Source organism: Phodopus roborovskii, unplaced genomic scaffold (genome assembly GCF_943737965.1).
Source record: "Phodopus roborovskii unplaced genomic scaffold, PHOROB, whole genome shotgun sequence".
Lineage (NCBI taxonomy): Eukaryota > Metazoa > Chordata > Mammalia > Rodentia > Cricetidae > Phodopus > Phodopus roborovskii.
Genome location: NW_026126517.1, coordinates 47,274,855 through 47,299,526, shown reverse-complemented (window position 1 = coordinate 47,299,526; position 24,672 = coordinate 47,274,855). Strand labels below are relative to the sequence as shown.

General features: G+C 44.0%; 1 protein-coding gene across 1 annotated transcript in view; it reads right to left on the bottom strand.

Moving 5' to 3' along the window:
• Positions 1–9,697: 9,697 nt before the first annotated feature.
• Positions 9,698–24,672, bottom strand: part of Aldh1a2 (aldehyde dehydrogenase 1 family member A2) — a 78,190-nt gene continuing 63,215 nt past the window's right edge. Inside the window, exons 8-14 of the mRNA XM_051197911.1 lie at positions 22,145–22,247; positions 20,325–20,509; positions 18,862–19,026; positions 18,594–18,751; positions 17,874–17,948; positions 11,866–11,947; positions 9,698–10,341 (exon numbers count right to left, since the gene is read on the bottom strand). Coding sequence (XP_051053868.1) covers positions 11,875–11,947; positions 17,874–17,948; positions 18,594–18,751; positions 18,862–19,026; positions 20,325–20,509; positions 22,145–22,247 — 759 coding nt within the window. The 3' untranslated portion in view covers positions 9,698–10,341; positions 11,866–11,874. The remainder of the gene's footprint in view (positions 10,342–11,865; positions 11,948–17,873; positions 17,949–18,593; positions 18,752–18,861; positions 19,027–20,324; positions 20,510–22,144; positions 22,248–24,672) is intronic.

The following is a 24,672-nucleotide window of genomic DNA, read 5'->3' as shown; positions in this document are numbered from 1 at the left end:
TACATGTGCATACACAAATGCACATGGAACAAGGTACACAGGCACACACACCATAAGAAAATGTCCACACAACACACAAACACGCATATGTATGCATATATACAGATACACACACAAGGACATGTCCACACAACACACAAACACGCATATGTATGCACATATACAGATACACATACACAAGAACATGTACACATGCATATGTATGCACATATACAGACACACACACACAAGAACATGTCCACAGAACATGTACATGCACATATACAGATAAACACACATACATACACATACACACTCATGCACACACATGCACATGCATACACACACGCATGCATGCATGCATTCATGCATGCACATACTCATCTGCTTTTAATGCCTGGACTTTAAAGTCACAATGGCTATCCTCTGCACCTTACCATCTCTTTTTATTGATGTTTCTTTCTCCACAAAAAGGCTTTTGTTCCAGGTTTCATAGTTTGCAAAACTCTTTCTTTTTGCAAGTTAATCTTATAAGCCAAGTGGCCATGTGTTAAGGGCACACTGGTGGGCTACACAGATATTTCATGGAACTTTCTGGAAGCATTTGCCATTAGCCACCTCATCTTATTCTTCAGCATGGTACTGGCTTTCTCCAAATGGCAGCCCAGGAGGCAGAGGAGGAAAGACAATGTGCTGAGGCTCACAGTCCCAGACATAAGGGTTGGTCTTGTCTCTTTTTGGCTTATTTCCTGTATCTGGAAACTGAGGGCATTAGACCAAATATTCCCCAATGCCCTCTTTACTTTTTAAATACCATCATACTGCTACAATTCCTGCTGGAATCAACTTTATGTTTGAAACATGGTGAGACTTATTGTCCCCTGGAAAGCCAGTTCTTTATACCTGACATGTCTGTGTCTTTGAAAGCCAGGAGTATGAATTGTGCTATTTCAAATCTGGGTGGGTGGCCAATTTTAGTCTTGGTCAGGGAAAATAAAAGAGCAGCAGAGATGAGAAATAGCCTGTTGAAGCTGCAGAGGACCCCGTGTGGATGTGCCTGGCCCGGGTCAGCCCTGCCTTGCAGAGGGTGGAAAGCCAGACATGTGTTGGAGAAAGGGCAAGGGTGGGACACCGTGGGGGTGGGGGTGGGGCTCCAATGTTCATTGCCTTGCAGATTCTGCTGTCCTAGCTAGGAGAAGGAGGAACCTTGATTTAAGGCCTCACTCCCACCAAAATACAGGTGTTATCGAGGGAGCAACACTTCAAGTCTTATGTGTCATATATCCCCAGTGTGTGTGTGTGTGTGTGTGTGTGTGTGTGTGTGCGCGCGCGCGCACGTGCGCGCGCGTGCATGGATGGACACATAAAATTTTACTATGGGAAGGTTTTAAAAACATGTAGTAACATAAACAAAATATAAAACCCCCCATTTTAACTACACTGAGTGCATAGTTCTGTGGCATTCAGAATATTCATCCTGCGGGCTGCCATTACCACTGTCTTGCCCACATGAAGCTCTGCACCCCTGGAATACTTAGCCCACGTTCTTTCCTCCAAACCCTGGTGCTCACCAGCCATCCAGGTGACTCTAGGAACCTCATCAAATTTAGCATTTGTCTTTTTGAAAATGGCTTATATTACTTCACATAATGTCTTAAAAATCCATCAAGACATTCATGTTTTAGCTCATCTCAAGATTTTCTACCTTTCCAGGGCTAAGGTTAAATAGTATATATAATGATGTGAATATTAATACATAACACATAATATTTACATTGTCAAATACAATGCATAGAATAGTTGTAAGCACCAGAAGCATAGACTTAGTCACTTCTGGATGAGGTAGGCAGAGAAAACTCTCAGTACATTTTCATTTTCAACAAGAAGAAAGTAGCTGGGGCTTACTATGGGGAAAGAAATACAAAAAGAGAAATACGTAGCCCCTTACTCATCACGTTTGCTATCTATCCTTCCACTAATGGATATGGGAGGGTTTTGCATTTAGCTCTCATGAATGTTACTGCTGTGGACATAGGTGTACACACATTAGTTCAAGTCTCTGCTATGGTATGTTTTCACAGTCCTGGGAGGACCCTCTTTGGCATATTGTAGCCTTGAGGGCAAATGCCTCACCTTGAGGATTTTGCACAGCTTTCCATTAAGCTAGTTCCCTGCCCTTATAGCTTTGCACCTATGAACACCCTGGCCTTGACCCCCCACCAGGCTGAGTCCCAACACCCTGTGAGGCCCCCTAGTGGGTAGCTGTAGCCACATCTACAGGTTTCCCTTTCTTTCCAGACCAGCATGACAGTTTTACAGTAAGTTTTCTTTTTGCAAGTGTCATGGCTTTCTATTCCTCAGCTGAGGACACAGATGTGTGACTCAAACCCACATAAATGAGAACATATCTTAGAGTCTTAATGACCTTCAAAATCAGAAAGAATTCACCTGGAGAGTATGGGAACCTCTGTCCTGGAGACAAACTTTAAAGTTTACCCAAACATTTAACAATATGTTGAATAGACAAGATTCAAACTGTGGCTTAATTTCCCAACGAGTTTGTTTAGTACAAAGCTCTTCCAAAGCTGCTATCTCTGAGGGTTAGAGGGAAGGAAAAGATAAGTGTTTCCAATATGTATGTGGCTTTGGCACTCATCTCTTTGTTATCTTTAAGAGAGAAAAGAAGCCAGATCAGAATTCCTGGGTCATCATGCCCTGAGCTAAGTCCTCAAGATTGAGTGGGTTTCCCAGATGGGTTTATTTGCTCTAAGTTTGTAAAGGTTATCAAGTAGTCTTATGGGCAAGCCTTTTATTTAGTTTGCAAAAATAACAGTTTTATGTGGGAATGAAACCACACAAGCAACAGAGAAAACTGATCTAGGCTCTTGGGAGTTTGCAATTCATGATCCTTCAGGCTTAGCTGATGAGGAGATGCTCCTGTCTGCAAGGACCACCTGGAGCATGGCTATGGGGAGGGAAGACTCTACTTGTTATTTTAAAAAGGTGTGTGTGTGCGCGTGTGTGTGAAACTGTGGTGTCAGTTGTGTGTGCGTGAAACTGTGGTGTCAGGTGTGTGTGTGTGTGTGTGTGTGTGTGTGTGTGTGTGTGTGTGAATACCTGTGAAAGTCAAAAGAGTCAGAAGAGGGTGTTAGATTCACCTGAAGCCAGAGTTACAAAGTTGTGAGCTACTCAACATGGATGCAGGGAACAGAACTCTGGTCCACTGGAAGAACAGCAAATGCTCTTCACCACTAAGCTATCTCTCCAGCCCGGGAGAATCTTGTTCAAAATTCTCTCCTGGTGGAGTCTGGTCTCTTTCTTAAGGACTTTGATGATTTCTACCTTCTTACATCAATGGGACCACAGAAACAGCAATGATCTAACACAATTACTATTAATAACTTCATCTAGTCATTACTTACTCAATGCAGTGTGTCAAAGTCTTCCTTCAGGTTAACCACTTACCTGCTTGCTATCTGTCCTTTCAAATAGAAGGAAGCTAGAACAACTAGTTAACACCAACTATCTAGGTGGCAGTGATTGCCAGGTGGGAGGGAGCTTCCAGGGTGGGTTTCCAGGTTCTGGCTATTACAAACAAATCTGCTGTGAACACAGTTCTTGTGGTTTGATAGAATATCCTTTGGGTATATGCCCAAGAGTGGTGTATCTGGGTTTTGAGGTAGATAAATTCAAAATTTTATACAAAACCACCATATTAATTCCAAAGTGACTGTACGAGTTTGCACTCCCACCAGCAATGAAGCAGTGTTCCCCTTGCTCCAACGTCCTCACCAGCGTGAGTTGTCACTTGTATTATTGATCTTAGCCACTTTGACAGATATAAGATGGAACCCTGGAGTCGTTTTGATTTGCACTTTCTGACGGCTAAGGATGCTGAATACTTAAGTGTTTTTCAGTCATTTGAGATTCTTCTGTTGAGAATTCTCTGTTTAGCTCTGTATCCCATTTTTTAAGTGAGTTATTTGGGTTTTTGATGTCTAGTTTCTTGGGTTCTTTATATATTTTGGAGATCAGCCTTCTGTCTGATGTGATGTTGGTGAAGATCTTTTCCCAGGCTGCAGGCTGCCGTTTTGCCCTATTGACAATGTCCTTTGCCTTACAGAAGCTTTTCAGTTTCGTGCAGTCCCACTTATTAAGCGTTGATCTTAGTGCCTAAACTGTCAGTGTTGTTTTGTTCAGGAAGTTGTCTCCTGTGCCAGTGTGTTCAAGGCTACTTCTCACTTTCTCGTCTATCAGATCAGCGAATTTATGCTGAAGTCTTTGATTCATTTGGACATGAGTTTTGTGCAGGGTGATAGATATGGATCTATTTGCATTCTTCTACATGCTGACATCCAGTTAAACCAGCACCATTTTTGAAGATACTTTCTTTTCTCCATTGTATAATTTTGGCTTTGTTGAAAATCAGGTGTTCATAGGTGTGTGGGTTTATGTCTGTGTCTTTGATTTAATCCCATTGATTCACCTGTCTTTTTATGCCAGTACCATGCAGTTTTATATTACTATAGCTCAGTTTTATATCACTATAGGGATAGTGATCCATCCAGAAGTTCTTTTATTGCACAGGATTGTTTCAGATATCCTGTTTTGTTGTTCCAAATGAAGTTGAGTATAGTCCTTTCAAGGTCTGTAAAGAATTGTGTTGGGATTTTTGATGGGGATTGCATTGAATCTGTAGATTACTTTTGGCAAAATGGAATTTTTACTATGTAGATCCATGAGCATGGGAGATCTTTCCATCTTCTGATATCTTCTCCAATTTCTTTCTTCAAAGACTTGAAGTTCTTGTCATACAGGTCTTTCCCCAAAGATGTTTTATGTTATTTGTGGTTATTGTGAAGGGTGTTGTTTCCCTGATTTCCTTCTCTGCCCATTTATCCTTTGTATACACATAGGATTTTTAAACAGCCATTAGCCTTTCAGGCCCAGAGCTTGCACTGTATTAAGGGATGGAGACTTTTCATTGTCTTGTTTTGCTTGTTTGAACACTTAAGATGGGGCCAAGCATTGCATGAATAGTCCCAAAACATCACAAAGCAGGTGAATAAGGTGGGCCATTTCATCAGCCCATTTTAGAGGTAAGGAAACTAAGAATTGGGATGGCTAATTTTTCAAGAGCAATTGACTAGATGCTGATAGAAATCATTTTATTTTGTACATTGATTACCTCTGTGGAATTAGAGTGTATCAAATCTGAACAACACCACCAAAAAAACTAAAGTAAGTGATATGTGATGTCTTCCTTTTTCCACCTCCTTCGTCCTTCCCCTCACTTTAACTGACAAGCTGCCTGTCCACCCATCTTCCCTGGACAGGAATCGGCAGCTCAGGGATAGGATGGGCAGTAAGTACTTCTAGCCTGTGTACTGGTGGGCATCACATTTCCTTCAGGATTACCTGGGGACCTGAGCTAACTGTATTAACATAGCATCTGGGTTTTATTCCATTTTACCCAGATCATCTATTGTTCATGAGTGGGCAGTGGAGACTGAGATTTCTGATGTGTCACAAACAACTCCTCTCTCCTTTTGGCTTTTAGAAGCTCTGGTTAGCTAAGCATTATGGTTCCCTGCTTCTTGCTACTCATCCACCTCCAAGAAGAAACTGGGGTAAATTCAGCATCAATCCATATGTCGGACACCTCTGTCTAGAATCATGGCGGGGGCAGGGAGGGGGTCTTCTTAGGGCCCCAGAAACTCTGCCTTTGGTTGCAGGGTGGCAGCTCCTGGACTCTTTGGTCCAGCCAGGAATGCTAGAGTTGGTCTGCTTTATATGCTGCTCAGAACATTGAATACGAGACCGCAAGTGTTTTTCTAAACACGGAGGGAGGCAGTGATAAAAAGAAATCAGGATATTTGGGTAGGGGTTGTAGCTTAGCTGCTGAAGTGTTTGTCTTCAAAGCATGAGGACCTGAGTTCGACCCCAGATCCTATGTAAAGTGCTGTGAGACACATGGCTCCACTGACCAGGCTGCCCAATGGAATTGGTGGGTTCCAGGCCAATGAGAGACCCTGTCTAAGAAAAGAGGTGGGCGTCACCTAAGGAATTGTACCTAACATTGTTGTCTGGCCTCCTCATGCGCGTGCACGCGCGCGCGCGCGCGCGCACACACACACACACACACACACGCACACATGCACGTGTGCGCATATGGGTACCCACACACACATGGGTAGCCGCATACACATGAACACATCCATACACAAAAGGGAAGAAATAGGGTGAGAAGTTCACATGCAGTTTCTTCAGCTACCACTTAGAAGGTGTGGGGCTTCCACCTCCTCCGCCAGGGATTTTCATGATCATTCCCACCCTGCCTGCTCTACAGAGGAAAAGGAGGAGCAAGCAACTTTAGTTGGCCCAAGACATGCAGCACACGTGACCCCAAACAGCTACAGAAACTAAAATCTGCCAGTCAGTCCACGGGACAACAGACCTCATGGTGCCTCAGTCAGCTGTGAGGACAACACAAAACCTGACTTTCCAAGATGTTTTCCTCAGGGAAAACCTGGGTGAAAGATGCTTCTGTCAGAAGGCCAGGCCTCTTCTGAATACTTCACCCAGTAAGAGTTAAAGGGTGACAGATGCTGGTTTGATTGTCACACAGGTTTGAGCCCTGTGTGTTCCATACATTGCACAGACCTGCTGTAGGGTCATTGGAAGATGGGAAGGCCCTAACAGAGCTGTCTGCACCATGCTGAGTGTCCTAAATCCACTGCTCACCACTTGACAGGCTAGAGGAGGGACATGGGGGACCCCCTGGAGTAACACAAGGCTCCTTTCCTCTCAACAACCTCTCAGATGTTCACCTGCTTCTTGGCTAGATTGAGAGAAAAGTCAGCTTGCCTGGCAAGCAGCTTTTGTTGCAAAACTGCTTGGACAAGGCTTCCTTTGGCTGTCTGTCTACATGGCAAGGTCTGGCTGAACCATGGCTGCAGGGCTTGAGCGCTCCAGTCTTTGGGAGCCCTTGTGTCTCAAACTCAGTCCTGACTTTCCTTTCCTCAAGACATTTGTGTTATCAAGTGGACTGTAGCTGCTTAATTTCTCTCTCTCACTCCAATCTCTCTCTCTCTCTCTGTATATGTTAGAATATATTAGGAATACATACACATAGAAACACAAATATATATATATGTATATATATACACATACATATGTATGTGTGTACATATACATGTATACATACATGTACATGTATGTTTCTGTATATATACATACATGTATCATGTGTTTCTGGGTGTCCCAACCTTCTCAGTCAGTCTGCACAGCGTTACTTGTATGTAGGTTTTCAGGGATGACCATGTGATATTTGATAACCAGTTAGCGTGCTCTTCCCTGGGAAGTCTATTTCCCCCATTCTCAGCATTCCTTCATTGTCTGTAGTGTGTGTGTGTGTGTGTGTGTGTGTGTAAGGCTGAGGCCTCTTGGGCTTTCACTATCCATGTTAATATGTCTACTGGTGTCATCTTTGTTCACACCAGAGATCTTATAGGTGTAGCTTCTAATATGCCTAGGGGACACAACCTAAGAGCAAACTCCCTGTTTCTCTGGCTCTTACAAACTTTCAGACCCTTCTGCAGTGATTCATGAGCCTTAGGTACAAGTGTTGTGTTTCTTATAAATGTGTTAGTTGGGACTGGGTTCCACATCTGCACTTTGATTGGTTGTGGTTTTCCATAATAGTCTTTGTTGCAGTTTCCTTGATGAAGGGTGAGGACGACATTTATATACATGTGTAAGGACAAATACATAGAATGTATTTAGGGGTTGTGTTGATTTTGGAAATTGGTAATTGGGGGTTCTCCTCCAAGATTCATGACTCCACTAGACCTGGGTAGTTGTTTAGGTTTCTAGTACCTCACACCATTTCCCTTTTGCTAAGAGGAACTTAAGTCAGATTAGAGATCTGTTTGTTATCACCTTGATTTCTTTTCGTCATGGTCTCCTTAGAAAGTGTTTAGAGATACACTTGTCATCTTAGATTTAGTGTTTGGAGCAGAGCAACTCCAGTACTCCTGGATGGCTAGTTCTTCAGGCCCTGTATACAAAGGCAAGATTTACAGGGCCTCAGGAAAACACCTCTGAGACTCTTCTAGAGAGATGTATCCAACTTGTGGATTGACACTGAATTTTTCCAGTTCCTTCTTGTTGGACACCTTGAGTGGCAACTTCTGGTACTACTTGTTTCAACACATGGCACATTAAAGAACTTGGGGACTCATGCTTGTGAGCCTTCTCTCTTGTTCCTTCCTATCTGCCTGCTGACCTCCTCTGACATAATGCTGTTCTCTCCACTGTACCGCACTGGCACTCAGCTACTGCCATGAACAAAGTTGTGAGGCTGAGAAGGAGCAAAGTTAGAAAAGCTGTACCACCTTGGGAAGGGGCTCATGAGATGGCAAAGAAAGTCACTGTTGGCTGAGTTACTTTATGCCATGAGATTTGCAAGGCAACAGGCACAACTAGCTTCCTATACGCCTTTTCAAAGTCATTCAAGAGCTGGTAGGTTCTTTTCTTTCCTTCTCTCCATCCTTATGACCCATACTAGGATTGTGTCAGATTGTCTCTCTCTGACCATTGCTTCTGTCTGTCACTCAATAGCAAACCCACTTCCAGGGCTCTGGGTAGGCCTGTTGCCAGCATGGGGACCTGCCCGGCCAACCCATATGTTAGTCTTACCAGGCTTGCCTCACCTCTGTCCCTGGAGCGTTTTGCTGTACCCAAGACTGTTCTCTGTTACCAGTAAGGTTTTCCCTGCTGGTCTGGTCCCACCGCCATGCCAGCCCCAAATAACACACGGAGACTCTGTATTTGATATAATGCTGTTGGCCAGGTACTAGTTTCTTATCGGCTAGCTCTGTCTTAATTATTAACCCATTTCTATTAATCTAAGTATTTCCACGTGGTCTCATCTTACGGGAGAGTGGGCCCGGACCTCTGTTCTCTCCAGTCTCTTCATGCTGACTCCTCCCTACTACTTCCTTGAATCCTCCTTGTCTCCTGGTCCTGCCTATCTTGCTTTCCTACTGACCAACAGTGCTTTACTCATTAACCAGTATGAGAAACATATTTACAGAATGTCATCTCCCATCAGTTCTCTTACATTAACCTCATTCACATTGCATCCGTGTGAGCATGCGAACACACACACACAAACACACACACATACAAACACACACACACACACACACACACACACACACTAATGACAAATGAAATAAAAAAATGTAAGCCCACTGTAAGTAAAAAAAGTGGACTCGGAGAGCACAGAGAATGTCAGTAAGCTCTGGCCAGCAGAGCAGTCCTAATTACAGCCGCAAAATTACCCACCAGCTCGCCAGCCTTTGATTTTACTTCCCTTTGGTAAGAGTGAGGCTACTGGGAAATGCTCCAGCAGCAGGAGCCCTCAGCTCAGGGCTTGTCAGTTCCACGTCACAGATTCCTTTGAGCTTTGTTCCCGAAAGCTGAAGTTTACATATGCCTATATTTATGTGCCCCAGAAAACTGTAAACACACAAGTTTTAAGTAGTGTCAGAGCACAAGTTTGTTTGTTTAACCTTAATGTATTCTATAAAATACCCTCCCAGACTTCTGCTTAGTCACGTAAGAGTACACCCAGCCAAAAATCCCAGCTAAGAAGTAAAGACAAAAATGGGCTCAGTGGGACAGACTCACAAACACAAACAGTCCCGAGGTGTACACAATATAAATGCTTTATTGCTAGCACAGAGGTTTCTTTTGAAGTAAATTAAAAGTCATAAATCTTCATTTTCACATTCTACATTGTGGTTTGAAGGAAACTAGCTGGTTAATGGTGTGTTCACGTGGGTTCACTGTAGGAAGAGCAGGGCCGCCCACTGGAAGGACTCAAAGCACATGCCAGGGCTCTGTCTGCTGAGCACACTGTCGTTTGTCAGGAAGAGTAAGGAGAGCTTGCTTGAAACTACTGTGGACAGGTTATAAATAGAAAACTGAAAACTGGTTTGGTTAGAAAGCAGAAAACCGTTAAATAGAGAAGGTGATAGATATATGCCCATATTCTACACCTAGGTTATATTTTGGCATTTTTAAATAAGTGTTGTTCACCCAGGTTAGAGACTGGCTTCGATTTGGCAGCAGGGGAGAGAAGGGAAGGAAGCCAGTGCTGCCCACATCCAGTGAGATTCACTGGAAGGCAGAAGGGACAGTGGCATTGGGAGGAAGAAGAGTCAGGCTTGCTTCACACCTCTCCCCTGCAGGCTGAAGCTCACTTGTGAGACAAGAGTAGTGTGTGGACGAGCGGGCCACAGGGCAGGACAGATGAGGCCTGGTGGGATGTGGCAGTCTTGGCACACTGGTACTCTGCAAATAGAGAAGGCAATCATCAAGCTGGATCACATTTTTCAAATGCACTGATAGCAGATTCTAGGCAGGTGACATAGGTACAGTGGGCCCAAATAGCCATAGCACCGGAGTAGCAGGTGCTGGTACAATGGGGATGACACAAAAGAGGTCCTAACTCCAGCAATAGCTTACTTCTCAAGACTTGTCAGCCAGCCTTGAAAACAGTCATTGCCAGGCCTCTGCATCACCAGCTTCCTGAGTCTACCTGGACTGTTCGAGTTAGTCTTAAGATCAGCTTTGGAAAATATCCCACTCACCAATGAAAACAAGGGACAAGGGCTATGATCATCCTTGTTCTATTCCAGAATAATCCAGAATTTCACACAGAGACACAGATACATACAGGCAGACAGACAGATAGACAGACAGATAGACACACACAGAGCGAGAGAGAGAGAGGCAGAAAGAGAGAGAGAGAGAGAGAGAGAGACTATCTCCAAACCATGCAGTAAGCTCAGGAACTATGAACATATGTGTGATAACCAGTGACCTCTATCACCATCTACTCTTAGTGGTTCTCAACCTTCCTAATGCTTTGACCCTTTAATATAGCTTCTCATGCTATGGTGACTCCAAACCATAAAATTATTTTCACTGCTACTTCAGATCTGTAATTTTGTTAGTTATGAATCATAATGCAAATATCTGTGTTTCCTGGTGGTCCTGGGCAACCTTTGAGAAAGGGTCATTCAATCCCCCCACAAAGGGTCAAGACCCACAAGTTGAGAACTCCTGCTACATACATACATACACACACACACACACACACACACACACACACACACACACACACACACACAATCTCTCTCTGCAGAAAGCTCAGAAGCTATGAACCACATACAATGACCTCTGACCTTCTCATCTACATCTTCTGTTTTGCTGTGTTAATTATGGAAGTAAGAAAAGGACATACTACATCCCTACCACTTAGAACATCTGCAGTGTACCAGCTCCTGGCATTTTTAGTCTGCCCTAGCTCTAACTAAAACCATTTTATGTTTTGCTTTGAAGAAATGGATAACATGAAATGGTAATTTGGCTGCAAAACCTTGGAAAATTGTTCCCGGCCCAAACATCTGCCCTAAATGAGCTCAGCTGAGGTCTCTTTGGAAGAGGGAGGAGTGGGGAGTGGGGAGGAACTGAAAGGAGGGAAAACGAAGACATTGCTGCCAAGGCAACCTTTCCTCCAGGGAAGCTCTATGACAGCGGCACCCAATACTGCAGCTCCCTTCTTCATCCCATGCTTTACACAACAACACTGGCTGTGCCAAGCACTCCCCCACTCTGCCATCTCCCTGGCATTTGGTATGACTAAGGTGACCTTTTCCAGAGTGTCTATAAACCCTGCCTTGCTGGCCTGTGTCAAAGGTGCAGTGACCTGCCTGCTACATCATCGATTTGATATTTAAAGAAGGGCTGGGCTCAACTCTGCAGTCTCAGAGGTGGGCTCTACAGAGACAGTGGGAGTAAGCGGTCCTTTACCTGGGCCTCTTAGGAATTCTTCTGAGGGATCTTCACCGTCACGGTCTTCACTTCTGAGTACTCTCGTAAGCCAAACTCTCCCCTGAAACAAACAAATGGCAGAATCAGACGCCAACAGCCCAAAGATCGCGCCTGAGCTGTGGTGGAAACCTCTAGAAGTTAAAGCTGCCATCTATGAGTAGCCAGCCACTGGGCTCTACACACAAACCCCTAGGTTTGTGTCAGGAAGCATGTACTGAGTCATCACTGTTGGGCTCAGGGAAAGCAAAGCCAAGCAACTAGTGGTAGCCCAAGTATCTTGCAGGTGAGTGTGACTCTGGAAGGGTCTGCCAGGGTCACTTTTGCTAGAGCACTTCTGTCCCCATGGAGCTGAGCTCATTCATCTTGCTTTCTGACCTCCCTAAAACTGTGGGCTGGCTACACCACCCAGCACATTGAGAACGCAGTGGAACAGGAGACAGAAGAGAGGGAGGAGGAAGGCTTTGGCTGTACAGCTGCTTCCCCAGTTCTACCCTGTTGCCACACTGTCTCCATCAGGGGATGGGCTACTCAGAATTGTGCCTGTATGTGACAGACTAGTGAGAAAACTCTCTTCTGCATTAGTCAGACACAAACAGTACACTTCCTATGGCTGGGCTGTATGAGCCAGACCTAGGGCAATGGCCCATCCTGTTCTTTTTGAGATCCCATGGCCCTACGCACAGCCCCAACAGCATTGTCAGTAGCTCCTCTGGGTATCACACCCAAGATGACAAGGGCCACTGGGATAGTAACAGAAACGAGAAGTCTGCAAGCACAACATCACTGTCCGGGCCATTCTACTTCAAGAAGAGTGAACTGGGCCTCATTACACCATACCCCTACCAACTCCATCCAGGCTGTGAGTGTCTACCACCAGCTTATTATGGCTTTCTCTGGGTTTTTTTCCTGCCTTAGAGCAATTCTGAATGTATCTCCTCATCAAGACATCCTGTGCCTCCCAGTGGCAGTCAAGTTACTCACTGCCTTCTACTTCCTTATGCATACTCTTGGGCAGAACCTGGAGCACACTTTCTTCTCACACTGGTCTCCAAGCTGTGAAAAGTATGGGGGGGTGTCTATGGAATCAGAAACATGATATATGGCTGTATTCACGCATCCTTGCTGGCTCCCACCATGTTTGTGTGTGAAGCTGTGGGTGGCCTTATTGGCTAAAGGCTCCTTGCCCAATCCCAGGCATGGATGGATACACAGCCTGCTCAGAGGCAAAGGAGATAATTCAAATCTATGGTCAAAAGGACTGCCTTGGCCCAGGGTATAAAAAGGGCCAGAGAGAGGCCTCAGAGTAGTGTATTGGAGGCCATGGGACAGAAACAGAATCCTGGAGTCAGTGGACAGGGAAGCCAATGACTCCACTAGCTCGCTGCAGGGCGTGGTTGAGCTATCCCTTTCCTCTTAGTGCCCAGTGACCTCCCTTTTGGCAGTTTCTGCACCACAGCATGCAGTTATCATCCAAGGGGCATGGCCACACTGGGTTTTTACCCTCCCCATACTGAAGTTTCTGCTTCTGGAGGCTTGTGAAGGCATAGAGAAGGGTAGAGTGAGTCATTCTTGCCAATCTTTGAGAAGACTGTCCAAGGGATTCGGGAATCTTGGAAGTTTACATACTTAAATCCATTCACAGTTAAAGTCTGTGGCACATCTAGACCCACAGTTATCAAGGAAGAACCCCACTGTTGCTCAAGAGCCAGGCCCTTTATTAATAAAGCACCTCCATATCTGAGTGGCCACCATCACCACTGCACATTGCCTCTTGGGGCCACAGAGACCCCAAGAAGTCATCTGTCTGCTTCTCAGCAGACTAGGTTAGTCTCTGATATGAAGCAAGGGAAAAAATACTAGATTTTGGTGGCACCCAGAAAACCATCTTAGAAACCCTTGGATTTCTGTTTAGAGTATGTATTTCTCCTACTTTCTAGTTGGCTTGCTGTAGCAATTTTCTGAATGAGGTCCCCACACCACCTGCACCAGCACCATTCCAGAAGTTTATTACGACATGAAGATCCTGGGCTGTAGCCCAGGTCTACACAGAGTCTGAGAGAGTGGCTCCCCAGACAGGCATATTTAACAATCACAACCCCTCAGACCACAGATGACTTCTGTGCACATGTACTCTATGTCTGAGGAAATGTGCATGCATTTGTGCGTACATGTATGTGTGCATGATTTGAGAGGTTGCACAGCACCCCATCATTCTTGCAGTATGAATCCCCACTGTCTAAGATGCCCACAGCTCTCTTTTTACCCGTTTGGTTCAGTGTGGTATTTAGTTTTGGTTTTCCCATCTTTTATTTCTCAGGCCTGTGATGAATCAGGAGCAAAAGGACAGAAAACGGACGGGACTTTTTTGAGCAGGCAACACTGAGACCCACCCCTCTAGCCTCTGATGGGGAAGGGCACCCATCAGATAACCTGTAGAAAACAGACCTCTTACAGCTCAGAGAAACTGAGGCTTCCTTGCAGCTCCCTTTTCTGCTCCACCTGGGGGTGGGCATGGAGACTGGGAAGTGAGACAAAGGTTAAGTGGATTTTCTGGATCCTATCAGACTAGATAGAAGGCAAGCAGGTTCATCTACATAAAGCATTTCCTACTACTATAGGTCACTTACATCACAGCTTCTTAACTGTAGCCTGTAAAGGCTTGTGTTGTGAATAGGCTCATCAAAAGGTTGCCAATAGTAAGGGGTTTCTGAATACTCAATGGCCAAAAAAAAAAAAAAAAAAAAAAAAAAATCAATTCGAAATCAAAGTTTTCCAGGCTGTGCTTGCCCATTGTATTTTGTGGCTTCATGTGTGTCTGCTTGGTTCTGAATGTGCAACACACTTTTAGCACTGAGTGTGCCATCATGTTACCTACCAACCCTGACACCTCAGCTCAGATTCCAGACTACTGTTTGATACGAGGCAGGGAATTCTGTAATGAATTACATGTTTATTGGCCAGATAAGGTTTCTTATAGAAACATACATTTTCATTATAAAAAATAAATAAATTTAGTATTTTCCTATCACCCTCCCCCAGTCTATAAGTAGCAAATGAGTACATCTTTGGATTGTATTGTTAGGATGTTTGATTTTAAAAATTGCTGAGTTTGATAAAAATTTGTTAAATGAATTTTGACTTTGGATTGTGGTAGAATTTCCAACACGTTCTGAAGTGGCCCTAAACATGCTTTTGCTACCTGGCAGTTCATATTTATGTGAAGCAGTGTTCTCAGCTTTGGAAAGTGTTGATGCTCTTTGTCCTACAATATCAAATATTTAGCAAGTTTAGTTCTTTATGTAAAACTAGACAAGTACATCCATCTTCTAAATAGGCAAAATTTCATCAATCTTTAACAAATAGTAAAATGAGGATGTTCCAAATAATTTTTATAAGAAATTTCTTTATGATTACTAGGAAAATCTGGGGTTGTATACCGATTTTGCATCCCTACATACCCAGGGTTTAATAAAAATCTCTCAGACAATAAGGGGTCACAAATGGAAAAAGGTTGAGAAACCTTGACTTAGGTAAGATGCAACTAGTCTCATCAAAGAGCAACGCTCCCAGGCAGCCACTATAGCTATTTTCATCTTACAGAGAAGGACATCAAGGCTTTGCCTACAGTTACAGAGATGGGGAGATGCCAAAATTCGTATCTAAGCAACATTACTTCCCAAACTGCTCTTAGCCTCAAAGCTGTTCCACCTGAACAGTCCAATGCTGAGAGGCTAGAGAATGCCAGCCACAGTATATGAAGCTTGTAAATCCCCTCATGTTTAATGGGGTCCTGGCACATCCCACAGATAGCATCCCTATCTTTCCCATAGAGCCTCTGCTTACACTCCCTCTCTACCACCTTACTTTGTCCTCCAAGCTCAAAGGAATATTCTTCATGCACTCAACTACTCCCCTCCTTAAAAGGCCAATTCAAACTCAAGGACAAGGCCAGACTTTCTCCCTCATTCCTGAGCTTCTCTTTCTCTCCAGGGTCTGTCCTGCGGCCCTTCTGATAACTGCAATGTACAATTTCATTTATCCAACAACATTGTCAGTGCCTTAATGTACAGCAGTCCCTGCCCAGACCAAGCCGATGCTTTGCTGTCCTATGCTCACTACTAGGTAGATCTAACCATTAGCTTTTAAAAAGCCATTCAGTATGGACAGAAGGAAGCAGCATGGATGACATTCCTTCTTGTGAGACACAGGGTACAGAAAACAGATCCTCTCCTTTCAAACTGAGACAGGAGCTTTCTAAATGGGGGTGTCAGATCCAGAAGTTTCTGTCTCAGTCAATGAAAGCCACTAACAGAAAAACCTATTTGTATTGAACTCTGCACTGAGCAGTCCTTCTGCTATAGCCCTGTTTCTACTGGTCATCACTATCTCAGGACAACTCTGTTGGTTTTGAAGACTGTTCCAGAAGAGTCCTTGTTCTCGGTCTCCAAGCTTCCATGGCTGAAAGCCATAGGACTAGCTGAAGCCACTGAGACTTAGGTTAGAATGTCAAACCTTACACTAGCTATGAGACTGGGACAGGCTGGGTGACCACTCTACTCCTTAGCTAGCTCTCCTGCCTGTAAAGGGAAGTATATCTGTAACACTGCAAAAATCAAATGGGATGTGAGGGAGGGGTTAGCACAAAGCCAGGCACACAATAGGTACTTAGCTGAGGGCAGCTGCCGAGGGCCGGATGTTTGTGTCACCCCAAAATGTGTATGTTGGAACCTGTTGCACAATGTGATAGTATTTACAAGTGAAGCCATTGGGAACTGATTAAGTCATGAGGGCTCCACCCTAACAAATGGGATCAGAGCCCTTCTAGGATAGGTTCCAGCACACTTCCTTTCCTCTGAACTTCATGAGGACATGGTACATGCCATCCATGAGAAATGAACCCCTCCCAGACACCATATCTACTAGCACCTTGACCTTGGACACAGTTCCCAGAACCATGAGCAGTTAAGTTCCTAATGTCTACATTGCCAGAAGAAGGTTGTGTTGTAGTGGCCCCAGTAACTAAAGTAACACTTGCTACAGTTAATGCAGCATTCCTCTACTCATCTTCTCCACCAGGCTCTCCCAACACATTCCTCATATGCCAGGCATCTTAGCTTTAAAAACTGGTTATATCCCCAGTTCCCAAGTAATTTCCCTGAAAGGCTTTGAGATATGTTCAATTTATATTTTCAGCCGATTCCCTCCCTGACCTCATCCTAAGCCCACAGGCACAACTTTAAAGGACTTATAGGGGCTGAGCAGGTGGTACAGGCAAGTGACCTGGATGGGCACAAAAGGAATAGCAACCAGCAGTTAGCCCCTTGAAGCTACAAGCGTCACGAAAATGCACCACAAGCTGTGGAGTTTGCAGCTGTGCAGATATATTCTGGAGAATGATAGTAAACACGCCATCTAGGCTTTCCAGAAAGCCTCGGGCTTCAGAGCAGCAGCTCAAGGTTTCTAAAGCTGCAAAAGCAGGCCGCAATGTTCCATGGCAAGATGTGGTCCTTGACTTGGGCAGCTGGTGAATGCCAGCCCTGAAAACCGCAATGGTGTGTTCTCTGTGGGGTCTTTTCTGCCCTCAGCAGACAACATGAAGCTTTCCCTCTGCACTTACAAGATGAAACCAAATAATGGATCCATTTTCTCTGTCCACTCTGGGTATGAGGGAGCTGCATCTTTCTCCATGTAATACTCAGCTTATGTGAGTTTGTACTCAGTAAAAGGTTAGATTAAGCTGGGTGCCATGGCTCACACCCATAATCTCAGCACTCAGGAGGCAGAGGCAGGAGGATTACTGTAAGTTTGAGGTCAACAGACACTACAAAGACCCAGGTAATTCTAGGCTGCAGAGTGATATCCTATCTCAAGCAGCAGCACAACAAATCTTATGAATGGAGGTATGAAGGTCAAGCGAACTGTTTTGTGAGTGCCCCTCTGCGCTGACACATTCCATCTATGTAGACATCAGAATCTCTGACACTTACATTTCTCTGCCATTTCCAGACATCTTGAACCCCCCAAAGGGGCTCTGAGCATTTAAGGCATTGTAACAGTTGATCCTAAAAGAAGAAAAAATAACATTTTTAATAGGAATCCAATAATCTAATTGGTGTATTTCTTTGAGAAATTTTTATTTCAAAGTGAAACCTCAAAATGACGGATTTTCTAGTCTAGGTGATAAGAATGTTTTCTTAGGTTGAGATCTGGCTGCCTTCTGTCTTTTCCATCCTTGCAGAGGACCCTGATTTGTTACCCTGGCCCTTGAGAACTATAATACCTTGCCACAGTTTGATTGCTGTTTGTCCCTCAAATGTTCACTTGTTGACAACTTGGTCCCTGGGGTGTGATGTTAGAGGATGAAGAGGAACTGTTAAAGGTGGATCCTAGTGGGAGCTCCTGTGTCACTGGGGGAGCTACCCCAGAAGCACGGCATTAAGGTAGTGCCTGCAAGAGCAAACTGCTCCAAAAGCAAGTCCCACCCTTGACTCTTGTTTTCAGGTTTCTGTCTGGCATGTGACCTCTTTATCCACCATCTGCCATGAGGTAACAAGCTAAAGGTCTTGCAAGAATATGACCATGTTCACTGGACATATAGCCTCCACTGTGATCTAAATAAAACTATTTGAAATAGTATTTCATGATAGTAATGAACTGTGAACTAACACAGGTCTCCTTATATCACTGTGAGTGGATAGAAGTCTTACCAAACAGTTCCAGCTTGCATTGCAGAAGATACCATGAGAGCCTTGTTGATGTCATTAGTGAAGACAGCTGCTACAAGTCCAAAGTCTGAGTTATTGGCTCTTTCTATAACTTCATCCATAGTCTTAAACCTCAGAATTTCCTGAACAGGACCAAAGATCTGCAACAAAACAATGTATGTAAAGATGAGAAGGGTTAAAACTTGATTATTGTCCAAATGCTCTGGAAATCCCAGGAAAGATGTGGCAATTGGAAGAATGCAAGTGATACCTCCTCCTTGGCAATCCGCATGTCATCAGTGACGTTGGAGAACACGGTGGGCTCAATGAAGAAGCCCTTCCTTCCCAGTCCTTTGCCTCCACACTCCAACTTGGCACCCTCAGCCACACCACTCTGAATGAGCTCAAGGATCTTGTTGTACTGTTTCTTATCAATCTGCAGGAAAAATCACTCTATGACTCTGGGAAGGCCTTCCATGAAACCAGCAACATGCACAGAATGAACCCCTCTGCCGTCCCCAAATGCCACTGCATCCAGTCAAATACCACTTACTAAATTTTGAATGATTGAAAAAATGGAAACTTTTATGGTTGCACCTAACAGATGGAGGAATCCAAGGAACTCTAATGACTGCCTAACCTGAAATACCAGGTCAAGATTATTTTAGAACTTATCAAAATGCTAGAAGCCTGCCTCAATGATTATTCACAGTTTCTATAAAGAGTGGCTACTTCTGAGCAGAGGAATAATTAAGCAAATCATATACTGACATTAAAAAGACAAAATGGTGGGCTTCACAGAATCTCTTTCAGTAGTGTCACCTTAAGATAATACTGGGGTTATCTTAAAGGAGTATCTAAAGGTATATCTATCTGCTACTATGCCTTTAGTGAGGGAACTAAAGTTCCCAAAGGAAAGATTCTGATTGAAAACAGAAGCCAACACCAAAGCTGTCGTTCAATGACATAAGAAGCTATATTCGCCTAGGTTTTCTTAGCTAGAACATCAACCTTCTCACTGGAGGTCTCCAAACTGAGAGATGGGTTTCCTTACTAGAAAACCCATGCAGACAAGAGCCAGTTCAGACAACCCTTGCAAATTCTGACCCTGACTAGATTTTTAAAAAAACATAAAAACAAAAACAAACAAACAAACAAACAAAAAACAGGCTTAGTAACATATCATGGTATCATGGATACAGCTACAGCCAGGCAAAAGTGCTGGCATGTGCCGCCTGGCTGCTCAGGAGGTCCATTTGTGATGTCTCCATTGCACTATGGATGTAGCGCCATCAGAGCAAGAGATAACTACATAGTCAAAGACAAATTCAGCAGGACCTTTCATTCCAACATGTCACACTGTTGCAGGGAACAAAAAACTGCTGGCAGCTGGTAAAGGGGACAGGGTCTGCCAAGGAGATCAGACTTTCCTGACCCAAGCATCTGAAAAGTGGCCAGAAGGCTTGGGGTGGGGCTACATTACCAAGATTGACCCTGCCACACCCAGAAATCCCCTTACAGCTAGATCACCATGAAGTTCTTCAGAGATTCTACTTAGTAACATAAAGAGAGGCAATACCTCAGTGCCTACATTTTCAACTGTGAAGATAAGGTATAGGAATACAGAGACAGCTGAAAGTGGAAGAGATTGTTTTGCTAGGTCCCATTAGCACCAGGATCTGTGCCAGCCCAGATTAATTTACACAAGGGTAATGCTTACGGTTTGCTTTTTACCTGAGGACCCTGCTCAGTGGTGGGGTCAAAGGGACTCCCCACAATGCGCCTCTTAGCCCTTTCCACACTCCTTCTCACAAATTCCTCATAGATGGACTCTTCCACGAAGATCCGAGACCCCGCGGTGCAGCATTGGCCTTGGTTGAAGAACACACCCTGGTGAGCCTGCTCCACAGCGTAGTCCACTACAAGAGGAAGCAACTGTATTCTTAACACAGTCTCACTTGTGGCCTGTCTGGTGAGACAGCTTCCTTTCCACTCTCCAAAGGCCCAGGTATAGTACCCTGCTCATCACAGCCTACGCCAGAGAGTAGCTCTGGACTGAGAGGACAGACAATACTTGCTATGTGAACTTGGATAACCTTACTTTCTTGTTTCTGCAAACAGAAGCACAAGCCCTCATCACTCACAACAGGAGATTTAAACTTCACTATACCAAAGACCCAGGGAAACTGTTAATCTTCCTGGTGACTAAGAAATACAATGGAGACTAACAGAAGCCACCACAGTTGACTGTTAGCATACATGAATGTAAGCCCAAAGCTTACCAAACCATTCCAGTTTTAAGGAAAATCATAAGTCAGAGTTTTAATGTGACTTTTTAAGATTACTGTAATGGTAGGAGAAGTAAACATACATAATATGTGTTTGGCTTCCCACTTAGGACTCCTGGTCAACTGGATCTTGAATGCTTAATTATCATTTTGGTAATTAAACTGTAACAGCAGTGGCTCTTTGCAGATACTACATCTCCTCTATGTATGGAATTGTTCAACGGCAGTGTGATAATTCCCCCAACCCTTTCTGATGTCTTACACTTCAAGGTAATAATGATACATCTGTGTGCTGGCTGATAGATGACTGAGTCAGTGGCGTGACAGCAGACTGCCTGCTCTTCAAGAGGAAGAGGCACAAGATCTGATTTTTTGAGTTTTATTTTTATTAGTTTCCATTATGTGTAGGTGTTTCTGTCTACATGTAGGTATGTGCACATGCATGCAGGTGCCCTGAAGCTTGAGTTAGTCAGCTGTAAGCCACCTGACATGAGTGCAAGGAATGGACCTCAGGTGAAACCTCTTCAGCCCCCAAGAGCTCTAATCTTGACAAAGAAGCTGAAGGTGAACTCTGCAAAGCCCTAGTGGGATATGGTTCAACCAATGCACGTTCTCCTGACTTCTCCGACTGGAGAACTGAGAAAGAGTGCTGCCTGGAAGCTGTGAAGAAGAAAAGGAACGACTAAAAGGGATTCTGGAATTTCATTCTGGAGAGTTTTTCGGGATAAGAGCACACAGTCTGGGTGGTCTCTTCCTGGAAGGGTTTCCTATATTACCAATCTATGCCTCCTATATTACCAATCTATGCCTCTGGTAAGGTTTGTCATCCAAAGCCCTGGGAGCAAGGCAAAGGGGTTAGCATGAATAACTAGAGAAGCTGGCATGGGTTTGGGAAATGTAGCCAGACCTCTGGAAGCAGCATTTATTGTTTGATGACTGACCAGCCACTTGACCCAGATGAGAAGTTTCAGGTTTCTTGCATCTAAGCAGAGACTATATTTGAGGTGTCAGAGTCTTTCCATCGAATATTAGTGACCATGCCTTCACCTTTTCTACCCCATTCTACAACACCAGAAAGTCAAAATGGTCCTAAACTGTTCTGTGGTTGGCTAGGTGTTCTTTCTCCCATACTAAACAATCTCAGAGAATTATGATGCCCTTTCCTTCACAGATCTGACACTTGATATTCCACTAAGAGTGGATATATAGAAGACGACAGTGAAGGGTAACATTCTGACACACATGAGAGATCTGTGGGTCACTTACAATCAGCATCTGCAAAAATAATATTAGGGCTTTTTCCTCCAAGCTCCAGAGTGACTCTCTTCAAGTTACTTCTTCCAGCTGCTTCTTGAATCAGCTTTCCAACCTGAAAGGAAGGGAATGCAGAGGGGCTGACACCTCTCTCACTGCAGCAGTCAGTGGTCAAAGCCAGCTCCAAGCAACAATAGGACATGGCAGTTAATTGATCCTAAAGGAAAAAAAAAATCCCAAGGGACAATTTTCGTGGTCAGCTTGGGAGGATGAAACTGCTGGGATGCAGTTGAACACTCCTGTTGAAGAGGATAGAAATGATGCTTTCCTTTCATCATGGAAGACACATGCCAGAAGATTTTGTTGGAGATAAATGGTAAGCAACGTGTGACTAAAAGTTTCACTAACACATTATGGCTTTTTCCTTGGGACCCTTGCTTTGGGGTGGGGACTGACCCCACCTGAAAATCACCATATCAAGACAAAAACAAAACAAAACAAAAAAAAAAAAACAAAACAAAACAGAACCTGCTAATTTAATTCCAAATTTACCAAGTCTTAGGCTGTTTCCTCTGCTTTGGACTACACTTAAATTGTTCTAGATAGTTGAGAGTCTATTCCTAACTAGTATGCTACCATAAAAGCAATTCATCTAGAATTCAAGTGAACAAGAGGCTGTTTAAACAACAACAACAACAACAAAACATTTGACACTAAGTAGATATCAGTCATGATGAAACTGAATGTGTCAAATGGAAATAGGGAAGTGCCATAGGAAGACTCTGCTCAAGAAAGAGCATGTTACCTCATGGACTGAGGATTCTTTCTGAAGAAAAACAGATGCCAGACCCCTCAAAGTGTGCCCAAGCATGGATGGACACTCTGGGGATGGCCCACATGCACTCATTGATGGCAGCAGGCTACAAAGGCCTTGTCTAACACAAGACCTCACTGCAGCGCCGTATATGCCCCACCATGCCCAATGTGGGTGGCTAACACTGTTAAGTCTGCGCGGTGATCTATCTTCCTTTTGGCAGAGGTTTCTGATGGATGTCCTATGCAAAAACTATACCCCAATGATGGCCTCAGAAGATCCACCTGCAACATGGGCTATCATACTAGAGAACACAGGTCACTTCATAGAAATGTTGAGCTGCCATGTGGCCTATACAGGCCTCTGTGTGTTTATGTGGAACTAAATGGCTGTGGGACTGGGCAGGACAGAAACTTCACAAGGGTGAGGGGCAAGAAGGGTCTGTTCTTCGAAGTTCAATGCAAAGACATCTGGGTGGCTGTAAGAGGAGGTACCACCAGACTTTCCAATGTATGTCTCCCTCAGATCTCCCAACTATCTACATGCATGATAATTACTTCAGGATAAGCCACAGTTGTCAACAATGTGCACTAATTGCACTGAATGCTTCTGTCTTTCACTGTAATTCTTTGAAGAAAAAAAAAAAATGGCCTCATTCCGAGGAAACAACCTTATTTTTTTTTTTTTGTCAAGAAGTATTTTGTTCAATGACAATTTTCATGTCTACAGTAGATACACAGTCCATGATCACCAGAGAAGAATAATTTGTTGTTTTCAGAGAAGTCGTATCTCTGAAAGATAGAATCAGTTTCTTGATTCCCACAAAAAATGTTACTCATCAAGGTGTAGTAAATGCTAAAATCTGGTCATGAATATTAATGGACTGACTTTGGTTCACCAGCCAAAGTTCTCCTTTGCTGTCCTTCCAGCTTAGGTCTCTTCTACCTCTAGGCAAAGTACTTAGGAAGACTTGGGCCTAGTAAAGGCTATGTTTCCAGAAAAGCAAACAAGTTTTTTTTCTCTCCTCTGAGAAGAAAACACACAGACACAAAGGCAGTCTCTGGCCCTTTGTGTCTGACAGACAACAGAGTGAAGCAGAACTTACAACTAAAGCCTGAGACACCAGGGAGAGGGAGGAACCTGTCTATGGGCAGTTGAAGAACCAGCCACTCTTTGACTCCATGCCATCACTTATTGGAGTCCCTGAAAACTTGGCCATCTGTGACTTCTTCCTCTTTGAGGAATTTCAATGTGCTTCGCCCTCTCTGTTCTTTGTAATTGATGCAGTTACATTCCAATATCTTAAGAGATAGACAAGTAAGTGATTTGTCAAAGAAGACAGTTACTGGAATTCATCAGCATGTCCTTCATGTGAGTGTAGGGCAGACATTTATATGTCTTGATTCATTTATGCTGCCCACAAACCTTGGGGAGACACATTATCTCATTCTAGAAAACAACAGATTTAAGAGTCAGACACTAATAAACATTAATTACCAGGTTACCTAGCTAGTCAATAGCAGGCTGTCTGTAAGACCCAAGCTTAGGGGTCTGCGCATCGCTCCTTACATTGTCCTCTGTTCTGCCTCCCTTTCTCTGTCACTAAAGATGCAGTGTGTGTCACAAACCACACATCTTATCGCTACACTAATAAACTGATGGGGAAGGAGAATAGCAACTCCTGTGTTTAAAAGGAAGCTGCATCAAGGAGAAGCTATGGGTTTTA